Source organism: Excalfactoria chinensis, chromosome 2, assembly GCF_039878825.1.
Source record: "Excalfactoria chinensis isolate bCotChi1 chromosome 2, bCotChi1.hap2, whole genome shotgun sequence".
Classification (NCBI taxonomy): Eukaryota; Metazoa; Chordata; class Aves; order Galliformes; family Phasianidae; genus Excalfactoria; species Excalfactoria chinensis.
Genome location: NC_092826.1, coordinates 3,949,969 through 3,970,701, shown reverse-complemented (window position 1 = coordinate 3,970,701; position 20,733 = coordinate 3,949,969). Strand labels below are relative to the sequence as shown.

Sequence of the window (20,733 nt, the reverse complement as noted above, 5' to 3'; positions counted from 1 at the left end):
AGACTCTTCTTTTATTCACAATAAATAATTCTGATAAATCACCTGCAAAAGGTATGACAGAAATCTCATCTCTCTACAGAGAAATACTTATTTCCATAGCACGCTAACCATATACACAATATACACATAAATACGGAGTACAAATATATACATATTAGTATACCATATACACACATAAACAGGAAGACTGAAATCAATGCAGACTTCCAAACAAGACTACTGATATAAATCATAGCATATAATATTAACTTCACATTTGGTTGAAATTATACACCAGTAATGCCTAGAAGCAAGAGATGAGGTTGTCTCCTTATAAACTATCTTCAAATCCTCTGCCATTCTTTCTTTGATAATGGCCCTGTGTATAAAAGCTTGGACAGGAATCAAGTATTCTGTCTCAGATCTCTTTGATGAGACTCATTACACGTGTGGAAAAGGGGAATGGGGAAATTACTAATCCTTTAGTAAAACACCAACAATTTGAAGTAGATTGAAGTGTGCAGGGAAGGAGAGAAAGAAGGCAATTAAAATAAGCATCTTCCTCCAAATTACTCCAGCACTGATAAAGCATCCTGAGAGAAAATGGAAGAGTGTGGACTTGGGCTGCACATCCTCCTCCCTCCCTACAAAAGAAATGCACATCCTCCAGATCCAGCTACAAAGCTACATAGTTTGGAGACTGGAGCAAAAAGAGACAGGGTCACTTAGAAGGGCAGGAAGGTCCACCATGAAGTGCAGAAAGGACCCTCATCTCAGGGTCAGATGAGGTTGCTGCAAAGGAAGATAAAGGAAAGAAGGGAAACAAAGAGCTATAATTTTTGGAGATGGCACAGTAGCTTTGCAAAGCATCTGAGCACGCATCTTGGAACTGGAGGGTGGATGAAGGACAGCAGGTTCATTCAAGAAGCATCCGGCAGAACAGGACACAAACATACTGCAAGATATTAGAGGAAATGATAACTCCATGAAAAGGAAAGAAAAGTCAAAGATTCAGAAAGGTACTGAGGAGCGACAGGTACAAGAGCAGAAGCTTGAAGGTCACAACCTGGCACCAAAAGGATTGGAGATTAGGGGTTATCCAAAAAACAGAGATCAGAATGGGCACAAGACGGATTCACACTAGATGGAAACAGACAAAAGACATCAAGCTTGGAGAAACAAGCATAAGATTCCTGCCCAGCTCCATGCAGCCCTCCCTAGGATTGAGAATAAGACTCAGAAGCTTAAGTGCCAGCTGGTATCTCCTGATACTTCCACCAGCTGTTAGTCTGTGTAAGCATCCTGTATTCCAGCCTGCATAACCTGGTAGTTACGATGCTGCTGGTTACTCCAACACCTCTCCTACATTTGGCAATGAATTTAATGGTGAATCAGGTGTTACTGATATAACAGACCTGCAGTATTTTAAAGGCTTGGGAAATGAATGCAGAACTCCATGTTAAAGAGCCATAGTGAATTGCAAAGTTAATCTTTGATTTTTTTAACACAAGATAGCTGGAGTGCAATTAATGAACTGCTAACTATCTATCCTTGATATTGAAAAGGCAGTTCAAGTGCGTATTAATTACACACTATTCAAAACCGTCTTCTAAAGATGGAATTTTTCATTTCCTCTTTTGTGTGTATGCGGAACATATCAGTATCATATTTCAGGACCTGAGAAACAATTCTGTAACACAGCAGGACTCGAGTGCTTTGTTCAAAGATTTCAACTGCAGACAAGATTGTTTCTCTCTCCTGTACACAGAATCCAAACCTTCTACAATGAGAGAAATACAATACAGGTGGCAGCTGACAGCGTAAGCTGGAGTCACTTGCTACATATCAAAAACGATCTAAGAGAAATAAATACAAAATCTAACTTTACAGGGCAATATTAAATTTCTTTAAACTTATCTTCCACTCTGCTGCAACTCCCAGCTATGCTTACTGAACAGCAGCTCACTGGTGTGAAAAAGAAAGCAAGGATCATATCGTAACATCTCTCAACAAAATCCTGATTCTGCTTGTCAAGAAACCCATTTAGGGATTTTATGAGATAAGGAGAACGTGAATGGAGGTGGAATTACATAGATAGCAAGTAATAACAGGGAGGGATATGGGATTGATCTGAGATTAAATAAGCATTTCATAAGACTTTGGAGCTTGTGATTTGATTAGCACTCTGTTAGTACATTTATGTTTTCATGACTGTTTGCTTTCAAGAAAGCTGCTGTATTTTCAACTTCAGCCACAGAAAGCTGGGACATTAAAAAGCAGAGCACAGCAGATAACAGGAAGAACCAGCAGCTCTAAAATGGGCAAGACATAAATGGCAGAATAACTGCCCTAAACACAAAAATGTAATTCTGATGATGCTGGAATGAAGAACTGTGATAAAAATGGAGAAAGGCAGCGTGCATGAAATGCCACCTGGTGCATTAATGCATTCAGCTCTGGAGCCCCCAGTGTGATACTGACCTGTTGGAGCAGACAGATCTAGCGGACAGCCATAAGGATGATCAGAATGATGGAGCACCTTTCCTATAGAGACAGGCTGAGAGAGTTGGAGTTGTTCACATTGGAAAAGAAAAGGCTCCAGCAAGACTTTATAGTGGTCCTCCGGTACCTAAAATGAGTCTACAGGAAAGGTGAAGAGGGGCTCTTTATCAGAGAGTGTAGTGACAAGAACAGAGGTAACAGCTTTGAACTAAAAGAAGGAGTTAGATGAGATATAAGGAAGAAGTTATTTTCTGTGAGGGTGTGAGGCACTGGAACAGGTTGCTCAGAGAAGCAGTGGATTTGCACAAGAGTTCAAGATCAGGTTGGATGTGCCCATGGCAGAGGGTTGTACTGGATGATCTTTAAGGTCCCTTCCAACCCAAAGAAACTGGATTACTAGCAGACAGCAGGACAAATTATATCACAAAAACACAGGTTTCTTACAGTAATTAAGATAAATTAGAAAGAAACTTGCCATGAGCATACCTATTTAGAATAAAGACAGAATGAGAAAGTTCATGAAAGGAAAAAAACCACATCTGTAGGATCCAGAGCTGCTATATTATTTGTTTCTGATGTGTTTCAAAGCTTACTGTGGGAAGGATTTGGGAACACAGATCGTGGTGGGGATAGCTCTCCTGTAACACTTTTATATAGTAAGCTGAGTATTATGATATTGAAAAGAAGGAACCTCAGAAAAAAAAATAGTTTTTTAACTAGAAGGATTCTGTTAACATTCACGTTAGGAGGAATGTTCCAAAGTGCTATATAACATTCCTTCAAGTGAATCACTGTTTGTCTGCCCACTGTTAATATATACACTAATATAGATACCGTGCAAATAAGTAAACCTCCTCCATAGAATCATAGAATTACCCAGGCTGGAAAAGACCTCAAAGATTATCAAGTCCAACCACAGCCTAACCATAGTACCCTAACTCTAACAACCCTCTGCTAAATCATATCCCTGAGTACCACATCCAAACGGCTCTTAAACACATCCAGGGATGGCGATTCAACCACCTCCCTGGGGAGCCCATTCCAGTACCTAACCACCCTTTCTGTAAAGAAGTTCTTCCTGATATCCAACCTGAACTTGCCCTGATGCAACTTGAGGCCATTTCCCCTTGTCCTGTCACTTGTCACTAGTGAGAAGAGACCTGCCCCACATGCATTCCATCACATGCATTGATTTATTTTGCAGTAGTGCCTACAGGCAAACCACAGTGCACAGCATAGCTGTACCTAGCACAGTATGACAGATAAAAAACACAGAAATCTTGCCTTTAAAAGTGCTTTAGTGAGTTTAGAAGACATAACAACTGAATGATAAGCAAGTCAGATCAGATGGATTAAGGAAACACAAAGAGGTGAAAATAAAGCACATCAGTTTTCATTGCCACTTGTAGCAGCAGTAAGCTAGGACCTGTTAGCCCTGTTAATCTTACATGGCAGTTGCTCATACGCACCATGGGACAGGTTATGTTATCAAGGACACAGCAGATTTTGGTTGGGAGCTTTTCCCTTGATTGTGCAAGAACAGCATAGAGGAAATAAGAGTAGGGCTTGGCAGAGAGAAATGGGGAAGAGATGTGCACGGATCACAATCAGTGACACAACCAACAGCAATGGAAGATCATTAACTGGATAAATAGAGCTAAGTCTTCAGGAAGACCTTAACTGCCTGTGGAAATTGGCATTTATAGGCACATAAGAAATGGAAGCCACACCAGTTGTGAAGAAACAAGTTGATAACTGCACTGCTCCGTTTAGTTTCTGCTGCCGAATTGCTGGAATATTATCAATGCAAAAATGGCAAGAACTGCCTACTATAGTCAAAGCTGACAGTCCATTGGTGGTACTGGATGGAAAGTTCTGAGGAGTGAATAATGAAGATTGTAAGAAATCCCAAATCATCATTTTTCAGAGAAGGTAAGAAATTGTGAACATTCTTCAGATAAAAACAGGCATAATAGATGATTTCTAATCAACTACAGAGCAGGGAAAAGATTGCAGAGCTTCTAGAATGGCTTTATGTATACTCTTGCGAGACAAATAGGGAAGGAAGAAATAGTTTATTGTTTTAGAAACCAGAAATGCTGGATGAATTTCCTTAAGCAAGGATAAGTACAAAAGGACAGATAGGACTGGATATATTTCAATAATCAAAACTGGTTGAAACTAGAAGATGGTCTACTGAAATTTAATTAAATTATCTCTTTACATCTAGCTGTAGCCACAACAGACCTATTATCTCAATGCTTCCGGCTTGTAGTTTGCTATAAAAACAGCTACCCATCAACAACATAAAATCCATATTTTGCTTTAGTTCTGTTCAACGAGAAGGGCTCACAAGACTTCTCTTGAAGTCTAAATAACAGAGAGATTTTGAGTACCTGCGAATAGAACATTGATCTTCAAAAATTACAACTAATTTTACCTGAATGCATTCTAACCAACATCTCCTGAATTTCTGCTTGGATATTGGTGTATCATTTCAAGATAACAGATCCTTGTTAAGAGTGCCTCTAATTTTCAATGGAGAGACACTAACAGACAATGTTTACCTTAGCAAAAGCACCCTAAGTTTCCTTCTAGAAAGACAACATTCTCCAAATGATGACTTTGAAGCTACTTTGTGTCTTCTTTTCAAGCACAACATAATCTATCAGTAGAACAGAGCACAGCCAATATGGGAGTGAAACACCTTCTTACCTTTCTGTGGCCTGATAATAAAAGATTGCGTGGCTCCATTCACCAGTCTGCAATATCCATCTATCAAGTCAGCCATATTCTCTGCAATGGTTAAGGACGGTGCTGTCACTGTCAGAGGCTGAAGAAGGAAAAAAACAAGGCACCAAACAAAGAGGTATTATTGTGGTTGCAAACACTGGGTAGAACAGCTGTGTCATTGCATCAGAACTTCACATACACTCGTGCCAACAGTAAACAGAAAAACGCAAGTGAGCAAAGAATTATCAGATTCTTGCTTTACTTTCTGTGTAGCACAGCTGAAAAACCTTCCATCCAACTGTAAGATTGTTATGGGTCTCTTCAGTGGCTTGCTGGGCAAACTTTCAGTCAATCAATCGATGATCATTACCAACACTTTAAGAATCCAATCATAACAATAATGTAGAAGCTAGTTATACTGTAGAATAACATACCTTAAGTTATAACTGTATGCATTTTGATATGTTGGCTAAACACAGTCCCATGAGGGACTTGACCCTAAAAAGTAACCCCAACTTCAAAATAAAATAAAATTAAGAAGGGGCAGAAGAGAAGTGGAAGAGGTGACGCATACAGGCAAACTACCAATTTTAATAACACTGATATTGGAATCATAGAATGGTTTGGGTTGGAAGGGACTTTTAAGATCATCTACTTCCAACCCCCCTGCTATAAGCAGGGACATCTCCCTCTAGACCAGGTTGCTCACAGCCCCATCCAGCCTGGCCTTGAATGCTTCCAGGGAGGGGGAATTTACAACCTCACTGGGCAACCTGTTTCTGTGTCTCACCACTCTCACAGTAAAGAATTTCTTCCTGTTACCTAGTCCAAATCTACCCTCTTCCAGTTTAATACCGTTCTCAGTCACTACATGCCCTTCTAAAAAGAAAATACTCATTCTTTGCACAGATTTGCCAGCTTGCCCTCAAAACTTCTCTATCACAGTGACTATTTTCCAGTATATCAAGGCAATGATTTGATTTCACTTTCAACTCTTTCTCCACGTAATATGAGAGCCAGTATTTTCAAATTAAAGTATATAATGACATTTGTGAGTATAATGAATGCTTGCACTCAACTACCTCGACCCCTTAAGAGTACAGGAAAAATCAAACAACTACACAGAATGCCTGCAATGCAAAATTTTATCAATACAGCAATGGCTGTAGCTATAGGAGGAGCAAGAGAGTTGAACAATAGATGAAGTCTTTGTATGCACTTGGCTGTCCTCAGCTTAAACATAAGGTACACTTTTAGGACAATGTATTTGTCAATTAGGCTGACAGAAGTAATATTCTGAACAATGTTAAAGGCCAGAACATGATTAAGAGTATATAAATTTCACTTTTCTACTTAAGGAATACCAAAGAAATCTAGTTTATCACAGTTGCCAACTATCATACCTCAGGTGCACCAGCTATCTTCAGTTGCAACATCCCTTTTCTGTCCTTGTCTTCACTGTTTGAATACTGAATAGTTTGTACTTGATTAAAATCTGCCAGGTGAGTTGGCTGCAGGAAGACGATTGAAAAAGTGTCAAAATTTAAGCAAAATAGTTTGGGTTTACTCCTGAAACACATGCTTATTTTGATCTCTGAATTATGCTTTTGGAAGCCTGTTACTCTTTCTACAATCATTGGGCTTTTCAATTTTGTTATTTTGCATTTACAAACTTACATACAAAACCAAGTATCAAGGCTGCCTACAGAGGTCACTGTTGAGTAACACTATGCACACGCTAAAGAACATCGGAAACAACTTGTTGGAGGTCAAAACCAAAACCTTAACAGATACACACAGGGTAACTGCACTCAGAGCATGGTTACGTATCATCAGACTGTTGTAAAAGACACATTTTTAGCTGGTTACAGAATTCATCTCTCTAAAAAGTTTCACTAACTCTGAACGACTCTCTTAACAGAAGTTGGAAATACACTCAATTTGCATCGCGATTGTATAGGCCCCAAACATTTTCCTGATATGTCTTACACCATAAATAGTGTAAAATGGCCAACATTGTGCAATAAAAAAGCTGTTAAGAGCATGAATTAAAACAGATAAGCATGGCACAAATACTACATACTGACTAACAAGCTTTTTATTTAGGCATTCTCTCTAGGAAAGGGGGGAATACTTTAGAATAATCTGCACTTGTTAAAAAGTCACCACTAAGGCTTCAAAATCCAAGCGAGCACTTCAGTGGGTACAAAAGATAACAAAAGGAGCGGCTGACACCATCTCTCTACTTTTAACCCAATTGTGTTTTCTCCATCCCAAATCATGAGTTAATATCTGAAGAACAGCTTTATGCATTGAATTTCCCAGCTCTTCTGAGTTTGACTTGAACATTGCATTTGTCATTCTTCATTGTGTGAAGTTCAAGTCACAACAGGTCACAGCTGATAAGTCAGAAACAGAGAGGAGAAAACTGAAATAGACTTACATTTGCACCCTTGTCTGTAAGGTAGCTGATTCCTTCTTCTGGGCCAATTGCCAGCTCCACTGAAATAATCCAGCTTGACTTCAAATTGAAGGAGAAAGATAAGGCAAATTTCAGTGTGTTTAAAGGAACATTATCCTCCAGTGTTATCAATGCAGTTTTCAGTAATTCATCTCTAGAAACTTCTACACTCCTCAAACATTGTAAGATATTAAAACGAAGTAATTCTTCAAGTAGCAAAACTTCTGATGACGGGCTTCCTGGGGTTCTGTTTCAATCAGTATGAGTTTTCATGTGTTCTATTTTATGTCTGCATGAAAACTATATATTTCCTTTATTTCCTCTTCTCTCCTCATGGCCACTGATGTTCACATTCTGATTTCTATTCAAGTATCCCTTCAAAAGCTGGGAGACTTAAAGGCCTTTCTCAAACTTCATTTGAAGCTGGTAGACATTAACAGGCATTAGAGAAAAATCCACAAACAGAAGAGACTGAGAAGTCTCATTTCCTCAGGAAACCAGTAAATAACTGCTCAGTTAACACAAATTAATAATATTTAATGCAATTCTTATCAGACTAACAAACGTCGCTTTTTAACAGTGAACTGAGAAAATCACAACTAAAATCAATAAATACGTTTTATATTTAGATTTTTAATATTTATCTATTCTCGACATCAACAGGCAAACTAAACAAGCATTTAACTGTAGAACTAAGAAAACCAATGCAGCCTGTAACTACAACAGTATCCTGGTGACTGTAGCATTCCTCTACTCACACCAAGAGCACACTTGAAGCATTCCTTGTCAAATCTGTAGACTGGAGAGAGGATCTCAAAGAATTTCAAGATACTTTCTTCTCTGTTGAGGTTGGCGAATTGTCGAAATGTTTGTTGGATTAATTTTCGTAGTGTTTTTGCCTGTGTGTGAAAATGTTTGAGAGTTGATTATTTCACATGTCATCAGTGATGGCGCATTTTAAGAGTTTCAGACTCTTAGTATCACTATCTTTTTAACAAGACGCAGAAAATTCTCAAGAAAAAAAGAAAAAAAAGAGATGCTTCAAAATATAATTAACAGCTCTGGATTTAGAATTCTTCCTTGGGAACAAAATTATTTCTGCTATCACCCAGTTTTGACTGAGTTATAACAGAAGACTACACAATAAGCTTTGAAGGAACTATTTTTTCTACGTTCTGTACTTCTCCCAACCTCTTAACTGCCTACCAATAGAAAACACTACCATCAGGACCTGCACCTTCCTACTATGTCTTCAGTTTAAACAACCATTCTCCTACTTCGCAATCACAGAATGGCTTGGGTTGGAAGGGGACTCAAAGATCATTTGGTTCCAGCGTCCCTTGGGGGTGGCAACCACTACACAAAGCACTAAATCAGACTGTCGAGGGCCCCATCCAACCAGTCTTAACTCAGCCACAGCTTTATCTTCAGCTCTGCATATAAGCATCTCAGACTATCCATACTGGATCCTTAATGTCTGGTAAAATTACAGAATCAGAGAATGGCCTGAGTAGAAAAGGATCACAATGATCATCCCGTTTCAACCCACTTACTATGTGCAGGGTTGCCAACCACCAGACCAGGCTGCCCAGAGCCACATCCAGCCTGGATGCCCCATAATTTTCAGATTTAGAAAAAAGTAAATTGAAAATTTACGTAAAAATTAAGTTGAATATTTTAATTGAAATGTAAAATCAAAACTAAGACTTATGAAAAACCAAATATTTGCCCGAGGAGAGCTGCTACTGGTATCACAAAAAACACAGTATCTGAAATGCAGTTTCTTTAATGTGCCCCAAACAGTGGAGAATCCCAAATAAAAACATCCTGACTGTAGGCACCAGAATTCACCCTGACACCACCAACAGAAGTCCGGCAGCTTCTCTCATCTGTCCTCATCAGAACAGCGTAAGGATGTTGTTTAAGGAGTGTCAAGCAAACTTACTCCGATCCATCACTGCTCACATCACATAGCACCAAAATGACCAAAACAAGCACAACTACTGTTTTTTGTTGTTTTTTTTTTCCTGGCCAAAGCTTGGACTGTGTCAGAACTGAATGAATGTGATGCTTTATAAACATTACCTCTGGCAATACGTATTTCTAATCCATCTTCCAACTTACAAGAATAATGAAACCATGTTTATTTTTGCAATATGTCAAGGCTAGGACAGGAATTACCATTGTTCCTCTACCAAAACATATCTGACTGTCCTATTGTAACAGCATTAAAGCTCTTCATTCTTTCACATTGCCTAAAATGGCTCTGGGCACTACACAAAAATAAACTTCCTTTTGGTGTTGGCACTTCCAGTCAGATCAGGCATTTAGTTTTACAACACCACGGAAGAACATTCAGAACTCTAAATAGCCTTTTTTTTCCCCCAAAACTAGCACTGAGAGAAGAGTGTAATAGCAACAATCAAACGGTGTTGCATATTCCCATACAAAACAATGATCAGTTTTAGAACGACACATATGTGGGCTGAGAAAACTCTCAGCTCAACACATAAGCTTTATGTTATAAAATAAAGAAATCTGCTGTTTTGTTGTAATTTCGAATTAATCTGCCAGTTTAGCAGAACCTTCTACCACCTATGAAGTCTCACTGCAGCCACAGTTGTCAGCACTCCAGCATAACGAACCCTTCTGTGTCTCCATATCATTTCCTATGGAATCACAGAATGGTTGGGAGGGACCCCAAGAATCAAGTTCCAACCTCCCTGCAACAGGACAGGACCACCAACCCTACATTTAATATCCAACCAGGCTGCCCAGGGCCCCATCCAACCCGGCCTTGAACACCTCCAGGGATGGGGCATCCACAGCCTCTCTGGGCAGCCTGTTCCAGCACCTCACCACAATCATGGTAAAGAACTTCCCCCTGATATCCAACCTAAATCTTCTCTTCCTTGAGCTTAAAACCATTCCCAAAAGTGGAAGTTATCTATCTTTCTGATAGAGAAAACTCAAGTTAAGGGAACTTAAGATCTTAGCTTTACCTGGACACCTGGCAAATATTAGAAGCAAGACACCACAGCAGGTAAAAAAAATCTGCTGTATTGAAACTGCCCCAAGTATTTCAGATACAGTTGTTGAAAAACACTTTATTCTGCCGTTATCTGCTTTGCTGGATTCCTGCAACATTAGCTTGACTTCATGCATACAGGGATTTTTATGAGAAATATCTCATAATATATCTGCAATAAATATCTGCAAATGTCTTGAAGAGTCATCTTCTAAATGTGAGACAAACCAATTTCATTAATACTGCAAGGCACTGCAAGTTTTGCCACGCTACTAGTGAAAAACACGTGTTTTTATACTTAATGGCCAACAGAAGCTCTCCCTTTGCTGCCAGCTCAAAACTATTGCTCTTCTATTCACAAACTGAAGGACACGTGTAATTATTTGAACTAATTCTAACTTATTTTTAATAGGGATATCACTTCCATTAAAAAAAATAATAATCAGACTCATTTTTCCGCCCCTTGTTTTCCTCCAACATTTCTTCACGTCTGTACAAGTTTCTACACAGCTTCACCTCGTGGCAATTCCTGCTACTCCTTCCAACCATTCATTTCATAATTTCTGAAGAGCAATTTCCTTTGTCAGTTTTCTGGCTCCCTAATATTATTTTCTGAAGCATTTATTCAGTCATTTATGTCTGGAGCCTTTCACCACAATTTCTCCCTTTAGCGGTTCCAGATAATTGCTTAAATTAAAATGCAGACGGATTACTTAAAATCCACTTGACTTCATTAGTTTCCGATTTTCAGAATTCTTTTGAAACAAAATCCATTCATGACAGACCTTTGCTGTTTATCCTACCATTTAAATAACAATGAATAATCTTCATAAATCTGAAGCAAAATTCTATTTGTAACTCCCCTATAAAACCATCACTGCTTACCACAGCCAGTTCTAAAACAACAACTTATGATTTATATTTGCATATATGAACAGCAGATGGATTTTACCGTGATATCCATATCTAGACTACCACAGCTGTAACACTACTTGGAGACCATTCTTAACCCTCCCTTTTTTAGGGTACGCCAGGAAAAATTTGCATTTTTTACTCTGGGAACATATGGAATTCAATGGAAGTGAGATCTGACTAATGCTTATAGTCCCAACTAGGATTAACATAAATGGAAATGGCTGGAAATCTTCCTTGAATGAGCTGGCTACAGTCTTCAGTGTGAAAGGCAGAATTTGGTTCATCAAGCTGATGCTAAAAATACGCATTTTTTTTTCCTTACACATCCCCATCCTCCTTCTCCAGAAGCCTCGTTTCTCTTTTAAGAAAAAAAAAGAAGTTATTTGGTAGCAGAAGATCTGAAAGCTTGTTTTAAGCTTTTGTTTGCAAGGTTAGAGAGGCGCTTTGCTCACATCAGCTCAACAAGGACACGTAAATCACTGGCTTGGTTCTTCCAGTTGCATGCCTCTACTTGAACTATGGAGACTTATGTCCTACCAATTTGACAGGCAGTTTTGATATCTTCTTCAGCAAGATGACGACTGCACACCAATTCACGTGCAGCTCGACGCTAACAACCAATCATGCAATCTTCAAATAAATTTCTGAACAATTTTTTTGCTTGCTTTTTACGTAGTGATTGGAACTGTAATTACCTTCACTGAATCCAGCAAACTCTTCGGAAAAAATCGCCTTAAACCGACATCTTTTCTGGGAAAAAAGAAAAAAAAGAGCACACGTTTTTAATAATAATTTCAAAAACTGTCAGATATTAGAATACTGTGGTTTTTTTAGGGTGTCTTGTGTATCTTAAAACTAACACATGCAATACAGTAAAGTATTTTCACTGTGAAGTCTTTGACAGTCTCACAGTACCAAATGCGGCACCATTCATATGCCAACTATAGCCACTCTACTGCAAAGAGCAGAATTACTAGTTGTGCTGACAGTCCTTCTGATACTGCTTAACCCAACATGGCACTATAATTAATTATTTTTAATTTCTACTGTCACTTTTTCATCTCATTGAACACCTGGCATCAGATTTCTCAGCTTTTTATTGCAAATGATCTCGCTTCTCGCATCCATTAAGGATCCCAGTTCTTTCTTTTTGTGAGCTTGGCTTCTGGAAACTAAATTGCATCAAGCACAATTCTTCAGACTTACAAAGAGGGGGTTTTTTTGTGGCTTAGGTGTGCTGCATCTACCATGTTATCTCTAACATGTATGTGTCTCACCACCAGCCAGGGAAGCTGCCTGGGGAATTACTGCCAAGGGAATTACTGCCAATAGCGATCATTATGCAGACAGGTGCATTAAATGCTGCAATGACCACAGGCTGGTTTTAAAGACATTCCCAGAACATCCACATGAGAAAAAGGAAATACTGAAAGAAAAATGTCATTAGGAAAGATGTACATCTTTGCCTCTCAAAGGTATTAATGGCAACTTTTTTTCCCCCAAAAAAGAAAGGAATAAATTTGATCAAGTGGTTACAATCTCTTTAAAAAGCCTCCGCTGCTTCTCAAATGAGTAAGAATGCTTCCCACAACAGCATGCTTTGCAGAAACAGAAACACAACTGGAATTTTCACATTTGGCAAAGCAAGGAAAGCTGTTAGCCAGCTTGAGAAATACAGCATGGATCTGCTGCTACCTAGCCACGCAAGAGGAAAGCCAAAATTGAAGTTAATATAAAAAAAGCTTGCTCAAAATAACAAAACAGGGTTATTTTTAAAGCTCTCTCAAGACAAATAGTATTCAGTTGTACAAAATATACTAAAAACACCCTCAACCAGGAGGAGCAGAATGTTCATGTGCAGCAGCGAACGCTGGCATCTGTGCGATGACAGTAAGCTGAAAGACGATAAAACTTTCATAAATGTTAATTCCTTTGATGCATTTCTTCTCAAATGCAAATTATACGCGGTTTATCATCCCGCAATTAAATAAGTCTAACACACTATTACCATCTAAATAACATGCAAAGACATTTTGACAAGGAATATATTAGTTTAACATTAGGCGTTTTAGAGAGAAATGGTGTTTTCAAAACGAGGCACCCTCCATCACTCCGGTATTACTCATCTCAATGGCACTGCAGCACATGGCTGCCATTCTGCTGCTGCTGTGGGTAAAAGGAATAGGAGAGTCATTTTTGTACAGATTTGTATGTAGTAAATTTGGAGGAAATTCTTATGCGGAGCATAATGAAACTTAACACTTAATAAAACTAGTAGTAAAGCATTTAGGTTAGGCTGGAAATGTATTTACGGTAGGAGAAATTAATGTAAGAACCATACAAATGTCATGCCAAATCTACCAACAGGCACTCCAAATTCAAACCTAACAACTGTTTTTTGAAGCACACAACCCTACAGACTTCCTTTCGCCTCCTCAGGTGCACTGCATGGGGATAAACCAGACCAAATAGCCAGTGGGGATAAACCAGACCATTTTCTAATAGCCAGTATGGGGTGATTAGCAGTGAGCTCCTGCTCCACACAGCTTTGTATTTGGCCATTCTACTTGACGACCCAGACGTAATTTTTTCCTTCATGTTCAAACTTCAACAGGATTAACAGAATATTAACTACAGATAGATGTTACTGCTTGCTAACATAACGACAAGCAGATCTAGGCAAGAGATATTTTAATCTCTATTTTTCACCTCAAAGTTAGATAAAAAAAATATTATTAGATTAACAGGTGTCATGGTTTTGCAATGTTGCTGTCAAACTCAAACGTGCTCTTTACAAAACTGTGGATGCAGCTGTTTCTTTCTATAGCTCCCATTTGCGTACTGATAATTATTGTTCTATGCTAACAGGCTTCATGTTTATTATGAGAAAGAAAACCTTTTTTCATCACATGAAGGCCCATCTATTAAAGACTACTGAACAATTTGATTCTATCTCCCGTTTCCCATCCATATTTGGTCTTGCATGAAAATTTGATCAAAGATGAATGTACATCAAATAGACATCTGACAAAGACAGGCAAGGAGCAATCACATCAACTGTGAGAAAGTGCTATGCAAGAATTGCACTCAGCTGGTTAAGTGCCTCATCAGTGCTACAACCAACAAAAAAGGGAGAGAAACAAAAAGCCTCTCTTGAGAAGTAAATATTACTTGTGTAAGAAAACCCTTATAGGATAATTAAGGTGATAAGTTCAAACGATTAACTTTGGCACTTTTCACAGACTCTTACAAGCTTAAAATTATTATCTACAGACACTTGAAGGTTCTTTTATCCTTGATCTCTCTCTCTCTCAGATTTGTATGAATCCCACACAAAACACATTTTCCATCCAAAACTATAAGACAAAAAATAACAAAGAAGTCTTGAAGTGCACAACTCAACCTTTACTTTTTCTCTGGCATGGCATCAAGCCGTTACGTTTTACACATCATGCTTTTGCTTCCATCTTTCACTGTAGTAATTAAGTTTAAATCTGCAAGAAGAGTTACTATTTGGAAAATATGTGCATTGCAAGAGACGCCATTGTTAACCTGGAAGTGGCCCCATACAGCTAAGCCCTACAGGAGCTCTTAATTGTTATAATCCTTAATTAATACTGCATATCATCTGTTATGAACTTTGCTTCTTTGGTCTCTTTGTCTCTGAAGTTCTTAATCTCATTACTAATGTCTGTGGTTCAAGAGCTGCCAAAATACTACCTTAAACATACATCACTCAAGTTCTTACTGAAATACATATAAACCGTAACCACAGTAAGTAACAAAGTCTTTCTCCCAAGGGGACAACATGCTCATGACTTGTTCAGGTCACAGTGCTTCCCTGTACCAGAATTGGAAGTGTTCTTCCTTCTACACTTCAGTTGGTTTAATCATCCTTATTTAATACGCTTGAAAATCCCAACAATCCCCATGAAATAAAAAATGACAATAGAAGCTTTCTTCTAAGGACCTGAAATTAAAAACTCCTGAATAAGAAGTGGCTCAAATGACATGCTTGAACACCATACTTACTCCAGCACTTCATAGTTGGATTTCTTTTCTAATGCATTGCCTCTCATCTCTCCGTAGGATCTCCTGAAGTCATGAAAAATATTTGAAAGCAATTATTATTCAATGACCCAGCCTAAAAATGAAGTCAGATCTTTCGGAGACTTACGTTATAAACCATCTGCAGAATGAATTCAAGTATAAATATTCATATGTTGTTGACCTACCTCAAACAGGTTTCTATTTTACAAGATAATTTAATACATTGGATAATATATGGGACTATACTGGTATTAGAAGAACTTCAACCCACTTTAATTGATCTGCTAGTGAAAGAAGTGATACAACCTGTTGATCAGCAGCTCCTTTCCACCTATTTCAGTATCCTCTCCTCTGTAACAGCACTCATGCCTATGCATGTAATAGGGAGAACCTGACCAAGTTGTGAATGGTGAGAACCAACAGTTTCAAGCAAGAGACATTCACAACATTTGTTCAGAAATATAAGATATCAAGGAGTAGAAAGCTGGAGCATTGCTTTTACTGACACAGTGGGTCACTAACACTTGCAGTGCAAGTCTTAGTAGTCACCTACTCACAATACTTCACCAAGACAAAAATGTGCTGAAGAACCCCGACATGCCACCCTGAGAGCCTTGGAAAGCAAAGTTTGACTGACAAAATAATTGGATTATGATCTTCATTATATGTTTTGAAATAAAGGACTGGGAGTTCTGTCAGCATGACTATCTGCAGTCACAACAAGAACTTTTGTTTTCTCTGTGCCTACCAGCGAAACATCAGGTTTTCCTATGGTGACCAGGCAGTCATACAGACCTAAGTTCTGTTTCATTTTGGAAAACTACTGCTTAAAGGACACTTTTATTCCATGCTAAAAAGTTTACATTTCCCACTAATTTCTTATCAAGTTTACTACTTTATTAGTCTCCCTGTGCAAGACAGCAGCTTACAAGGAATGACTGGATGTCAAGGAACGATTGGATGTTGTGTTGAGGGACATGGTTTAGTGGGAGCTATTGGCAAGAGGTGAACGGTTGAACTGGATGATCTTTTCGGTCTTTTCCAACCTTGGTGATTCTATGATTCTATGATTAAGAAAAGTATCAGGCAGAAAATTCTCCATAAAGTAGCAAAATAAAAACCACCCCAAAACACCAAAAACTTCAGAAAGCTGATCTGGGTACTCTGTCAAGGATCTATTAATCTGATAAACTTATCTTTATTTTCCAGCAGTCTGTACAGTTGACAAGAACACCAAAAAATCACCCAAAGAATCACAAAGATGTAATTATTTGAAACCAGCATATTAAAATTCATCATATCATAGTATCATAGTATTGTGCGAGTTGGAAGGGACCTTAGAGATCATCGAGTCCAACTCCCGGGATTCGAGCCCTCTGTGTAGCAGAGCGGCACTTCTACCCCCTGCTCCACAGGTGGGGATTCGAACCCGGGCCCCCTGGTGTTGCAAACAGGAATTCTACCGCTGCGCCACCGGGGCACACAAATTGAGTGAGTGCAGACAGAAAAGGTAGCGGTACGTATCTTAAACATTGTTTAGATGCAAGATTTATAGATGCACAATTCCAGGACTGTTTGCTAAATAACACCACAGATGAACTGCTCTTTTAATGCCCTTCACTCTACTCCACTAATCTTTGGATTATTTAAATGAAGAATATATGCAACAAAGGCAAGATAATTGTAAATATCAGTAGAAATTGAGTTGGATGCAGCCTACCCATCTTTTGTTCAAACTACTTTGTAGCCAAAAATCTGATATTCAGATGTATTGACTAGAAATCCATGAACTATAACGAGTTACAAAATTAATGTATATATTCTGTCAGAAATATGTTGAATAATAAATAGCCAGCTTACCTGATTTCAAGGCAACCTAGTTTCAAAGCAATTTCCTGGTCCACTTGATCTGCTATTTCTAACATATAGTCATTTTTCACCTACAGCAAAAGAAACAGGTACGCATTAGTTATTAACAAGACAAGGAGAAAACTAGTGCTGAAAAACTTAACTCTGCAAACTGTCTTTCACACAACAGCCTTTTTTCCATCCGTAACATTCCACCACAGTACAACTTTTCTAATAGCTTACACTATGCTACCACGAGAGCGTAAGCTTGCTTTTGAGATTCTAAAGCCTCACTGCAGAAAGTCCTGAAATACTATAAAAAACATCAGAGACTGTAGAACAAAGAACAGATTATAAGTTATGAGATAAATACACTTTATGCAGTGCTTTTTGAGTGATTCCAAGATGTAAGACAAGCTATTTCAAACTCATTTAGCTGTGAAGCTCCTACACTAAAAGACTGAAAACACAGCAGCAGATTCAGCAGCTGAAGCTCTCTCCAGTCAGCATCCAGCCAGTAAAGCATTAGAAGACAAAGTAACAGCTGGATCAAACCCTACAGGTTAAAGCAACAAATGCTTAAGCCCTTCCTGGTTATGATGTGTGTGAAAATCTTTGTTATGGAAAGATACAGAAGAAATAAGACCAACTGAGTAACAATACAACTTATCACAATAGCTGCACCATCAGGAAAAGCTTCTTGCATAGGGACTCATTCAGCAATTCAGCATGCTGACAAAACACTAAGTTTTTAATCCAATTCTACTCAACTCCAAAGTACATTAATTAGAAGTCAAAGACTTAACTAAGCGTCCTTCAGCATCATGTAGTTTGCAATGCAAACATATATATGGAAATGAAATTGTTTGGTACTCCCCTGGGAGTGATACAAAAGATATGTAGAATTAATGACCACTATTTTTTTTCATCATAATGCTTGCCGTTAAGAGAAAAAACAAAAAGCACAAAAAAATAACCCTAAAAACAGGGCCTGAGGGAAGGCATGGAGCTGTGTCAGGGGAGGGGCAGCTGGGGGTGAGGGAAAGGGTCTGCAGCAGAGGGCAGTGGGCATGGAATGGACTGCCCAGAGCAGTGGGCAGCCCAAAGCTGCTGGAGTTCAAGGAGTGTTTGGGCACCACTCTCAGATTTATGGTTGGAACAGCGTTGTTCCTGTAAGGAGCCAGGTGTTGGACCGGATGCCTGCTGGTCCCTTCCAACTCAGGATGTTCTAAGGTATCATTTAGTATCTATTTACATTCATTCACTCATCATCGTACTGCACAACTGCACCTGTTTGCAATGGTATAGTATTTCTCTTCAATTACCAAGGTTTTGTTCCCACTTGAGTCAGAAGTGTCATCTGGATGCCTTTGTAAATGGTAGAGTACAATAATTTAAACCAAAGGAATACATATGAGCTTCATCTGCAGTGATATGAATTCTGCTCTGCACTAAAACTGACAGATTCAAGCTCAGGATGTATAAATCAAGAACAGAATCTTCAGGTTCCTGTGTTACTGTATCATTACAAACAACCCTTGCAGTACCCACACAGATAGCAAGCAGAGGACTGGTTACTCTCTGCAGACCTGTATGGAGACACATGAAAACCAAGAGACAAACTGAAAGCGTGAACTTTGAGTAAATTGTGTTCCTATGTGGATGCTTACACTCCAGAAATGAAGTTAAAATTAACTACAACCAAATTACTTTTTATATCATCTATACAGAGATTTAATGCACCTGAATTGTACTTCCAATATAAGCTTTCATTTTCTACTCCTACCTTGTCCAGGCATTAATTGCTATGCATAGGCCTAAATCACTTCCAGGAAGCAGCTAAAATACCTGCACATGGAACACCTTACCTAATCCACCTTACATCTGTTCAAACCAAATACCCACCGGCCAATTCACTTATTATTATTTATTTTTTACAGTAAAACACACACCCACTTTGGAATCATTTCAATAATTCTGCAACACCAGAGCATTTCACAGAGCTGTTATCTACCCTTTCCTTGAGGTATCCATAAACCACAAAGCATCTGCCTGCAGCAAAGCATTCTCTCAGTACCGATATGCAAAATTTCCCCTTGCAGACACTGCTCATTTGAGGTCGCTGGTCTATCATGATGGAATTTTTACTTACCTTCACAATTCATTGCCTCGTGGATCCTGGTACTGAAATAATTCATTTGCTAAACTAAAGAGCTTAAGAACATCCTCGGAATCACGCAAACAGATTTGAAAACGCTGCAGAGCCTCAAGTAACTACTATTCCATAAACAAATAAGCAACACTAACCAAATATTTCAAGTTTTCTTTCTCCTTGCCCTCTGGCTTGTGAGCTTCCACAAACTCCACTCACATTCTCCCAGTTCAAATTTGCAACTACAGGCACCACAACTGGACTGAAACAATTCTAAAGCCCTCGTGGATGGCAACAATTTGGGATGAATCGGAAAAATCAGTCGTGACATCCCCTCATAAAAATGAATAGCTGCACTTCATTATCACAAAGTAGTGCAATATCCATCTGACTGTTTTATTTTTCACAGCTTTGGCAGGTATACAAAGACATTACGAGCTTCAGGAAGCCTGTGGTCATAATCCAGTGGTCTAATTAGATGGAACGATGTTCTATTATGAATAGAAAATGTTAATAAGTGGATGTAATTAATTCTACGATGCTTTTCTTTTCCCCAACACCTGCCTGCACACATTCCTCTCTGAATTTCAGTAGGTTTAAGAAAACAGCAGATTCAATTTCTTCTCCCACAGCACCATTAAGAACTTCTCTTATTTTCCTTCGCCCATTTTGTTAGGCCAATGAATGAACCGATCAAGCTCACATCAAGATATGAATTTTGCACATTTTAGCACAAGTTGCATCACATCAAGGAAAAAGCCTGAGCAAATATTAAATGCAAGAGATGCAACGCAGCAATGCTCACCACTTCAAGTTACAGTATCTACACCACCTACCTCAAACAAGATGCTCCGGCATTGATCTACCTCACACTTCCAGATGAGTACTACCATATAAAAGGAGTCTACCATATATAAGGCCTACCATACATAAAAAGAAGCCTATTAAATACAAGGAGCCTGTGAGTGCTAACATATGAAGGAAGCCTATAAACAGCAGAGGAACCAACTCCTTGAAAGGGTAGATAACAGCAGGACAAAGGGAAATGGTTTTAAGTTGAAGGAG

The 20,733-nt window shown here is 38.7% G+C and overlaps 1 protein-coding gene across 9 annotated transcripts in view; it reads right to left on the bottom strand.

Moving 5' to 3' along the window:
• PTK2 (protein tyrosine kinase 2) overlaps positions 1 to 20,733 on the bottom strand; it is a 175,874-nt gene that overhangs the window by 58,540 nt on the left and 96,601 nt on the right. For all 9 annotated transcript variants that reach the window (XM_072328191.1, XM_072328193.1, XM_072328190.1 and 6 more), the window contains 7 exons: positions 17,529 to 17,608; positions 15,651 to 15,713; positions 12,314 to 12,368; positions 8,434 to 8,574; positions 7,658 to 7,735; positions 6,618 to 6,725; positions 5,197 to 5,314 (listed from right to left, as the gene is read on the bottom strand). In XM_072328191.1, coding sequence (XP_072184292.1) covers positions 5,197 to 5,314; positions 6,618 to 6,725; positions 7,658 to 7,735; positions 8,434 to 8,574; positions 12,314 to 12,368; positions 15,651 to 15,713; positions 17,529 to 17,608 — 643 coding nt within the window. The remainder of the gene's footprint in view (positions 1 to 5,196; positions 5,315 to 6,617; positions 6,726 to 7,657; positions 7,736 to 8,433; positions 8,575 to 12,313; positions 12,369 to 15,650; positions 15,714 to 17,528; positions 17,609 to 20,733) is intronic.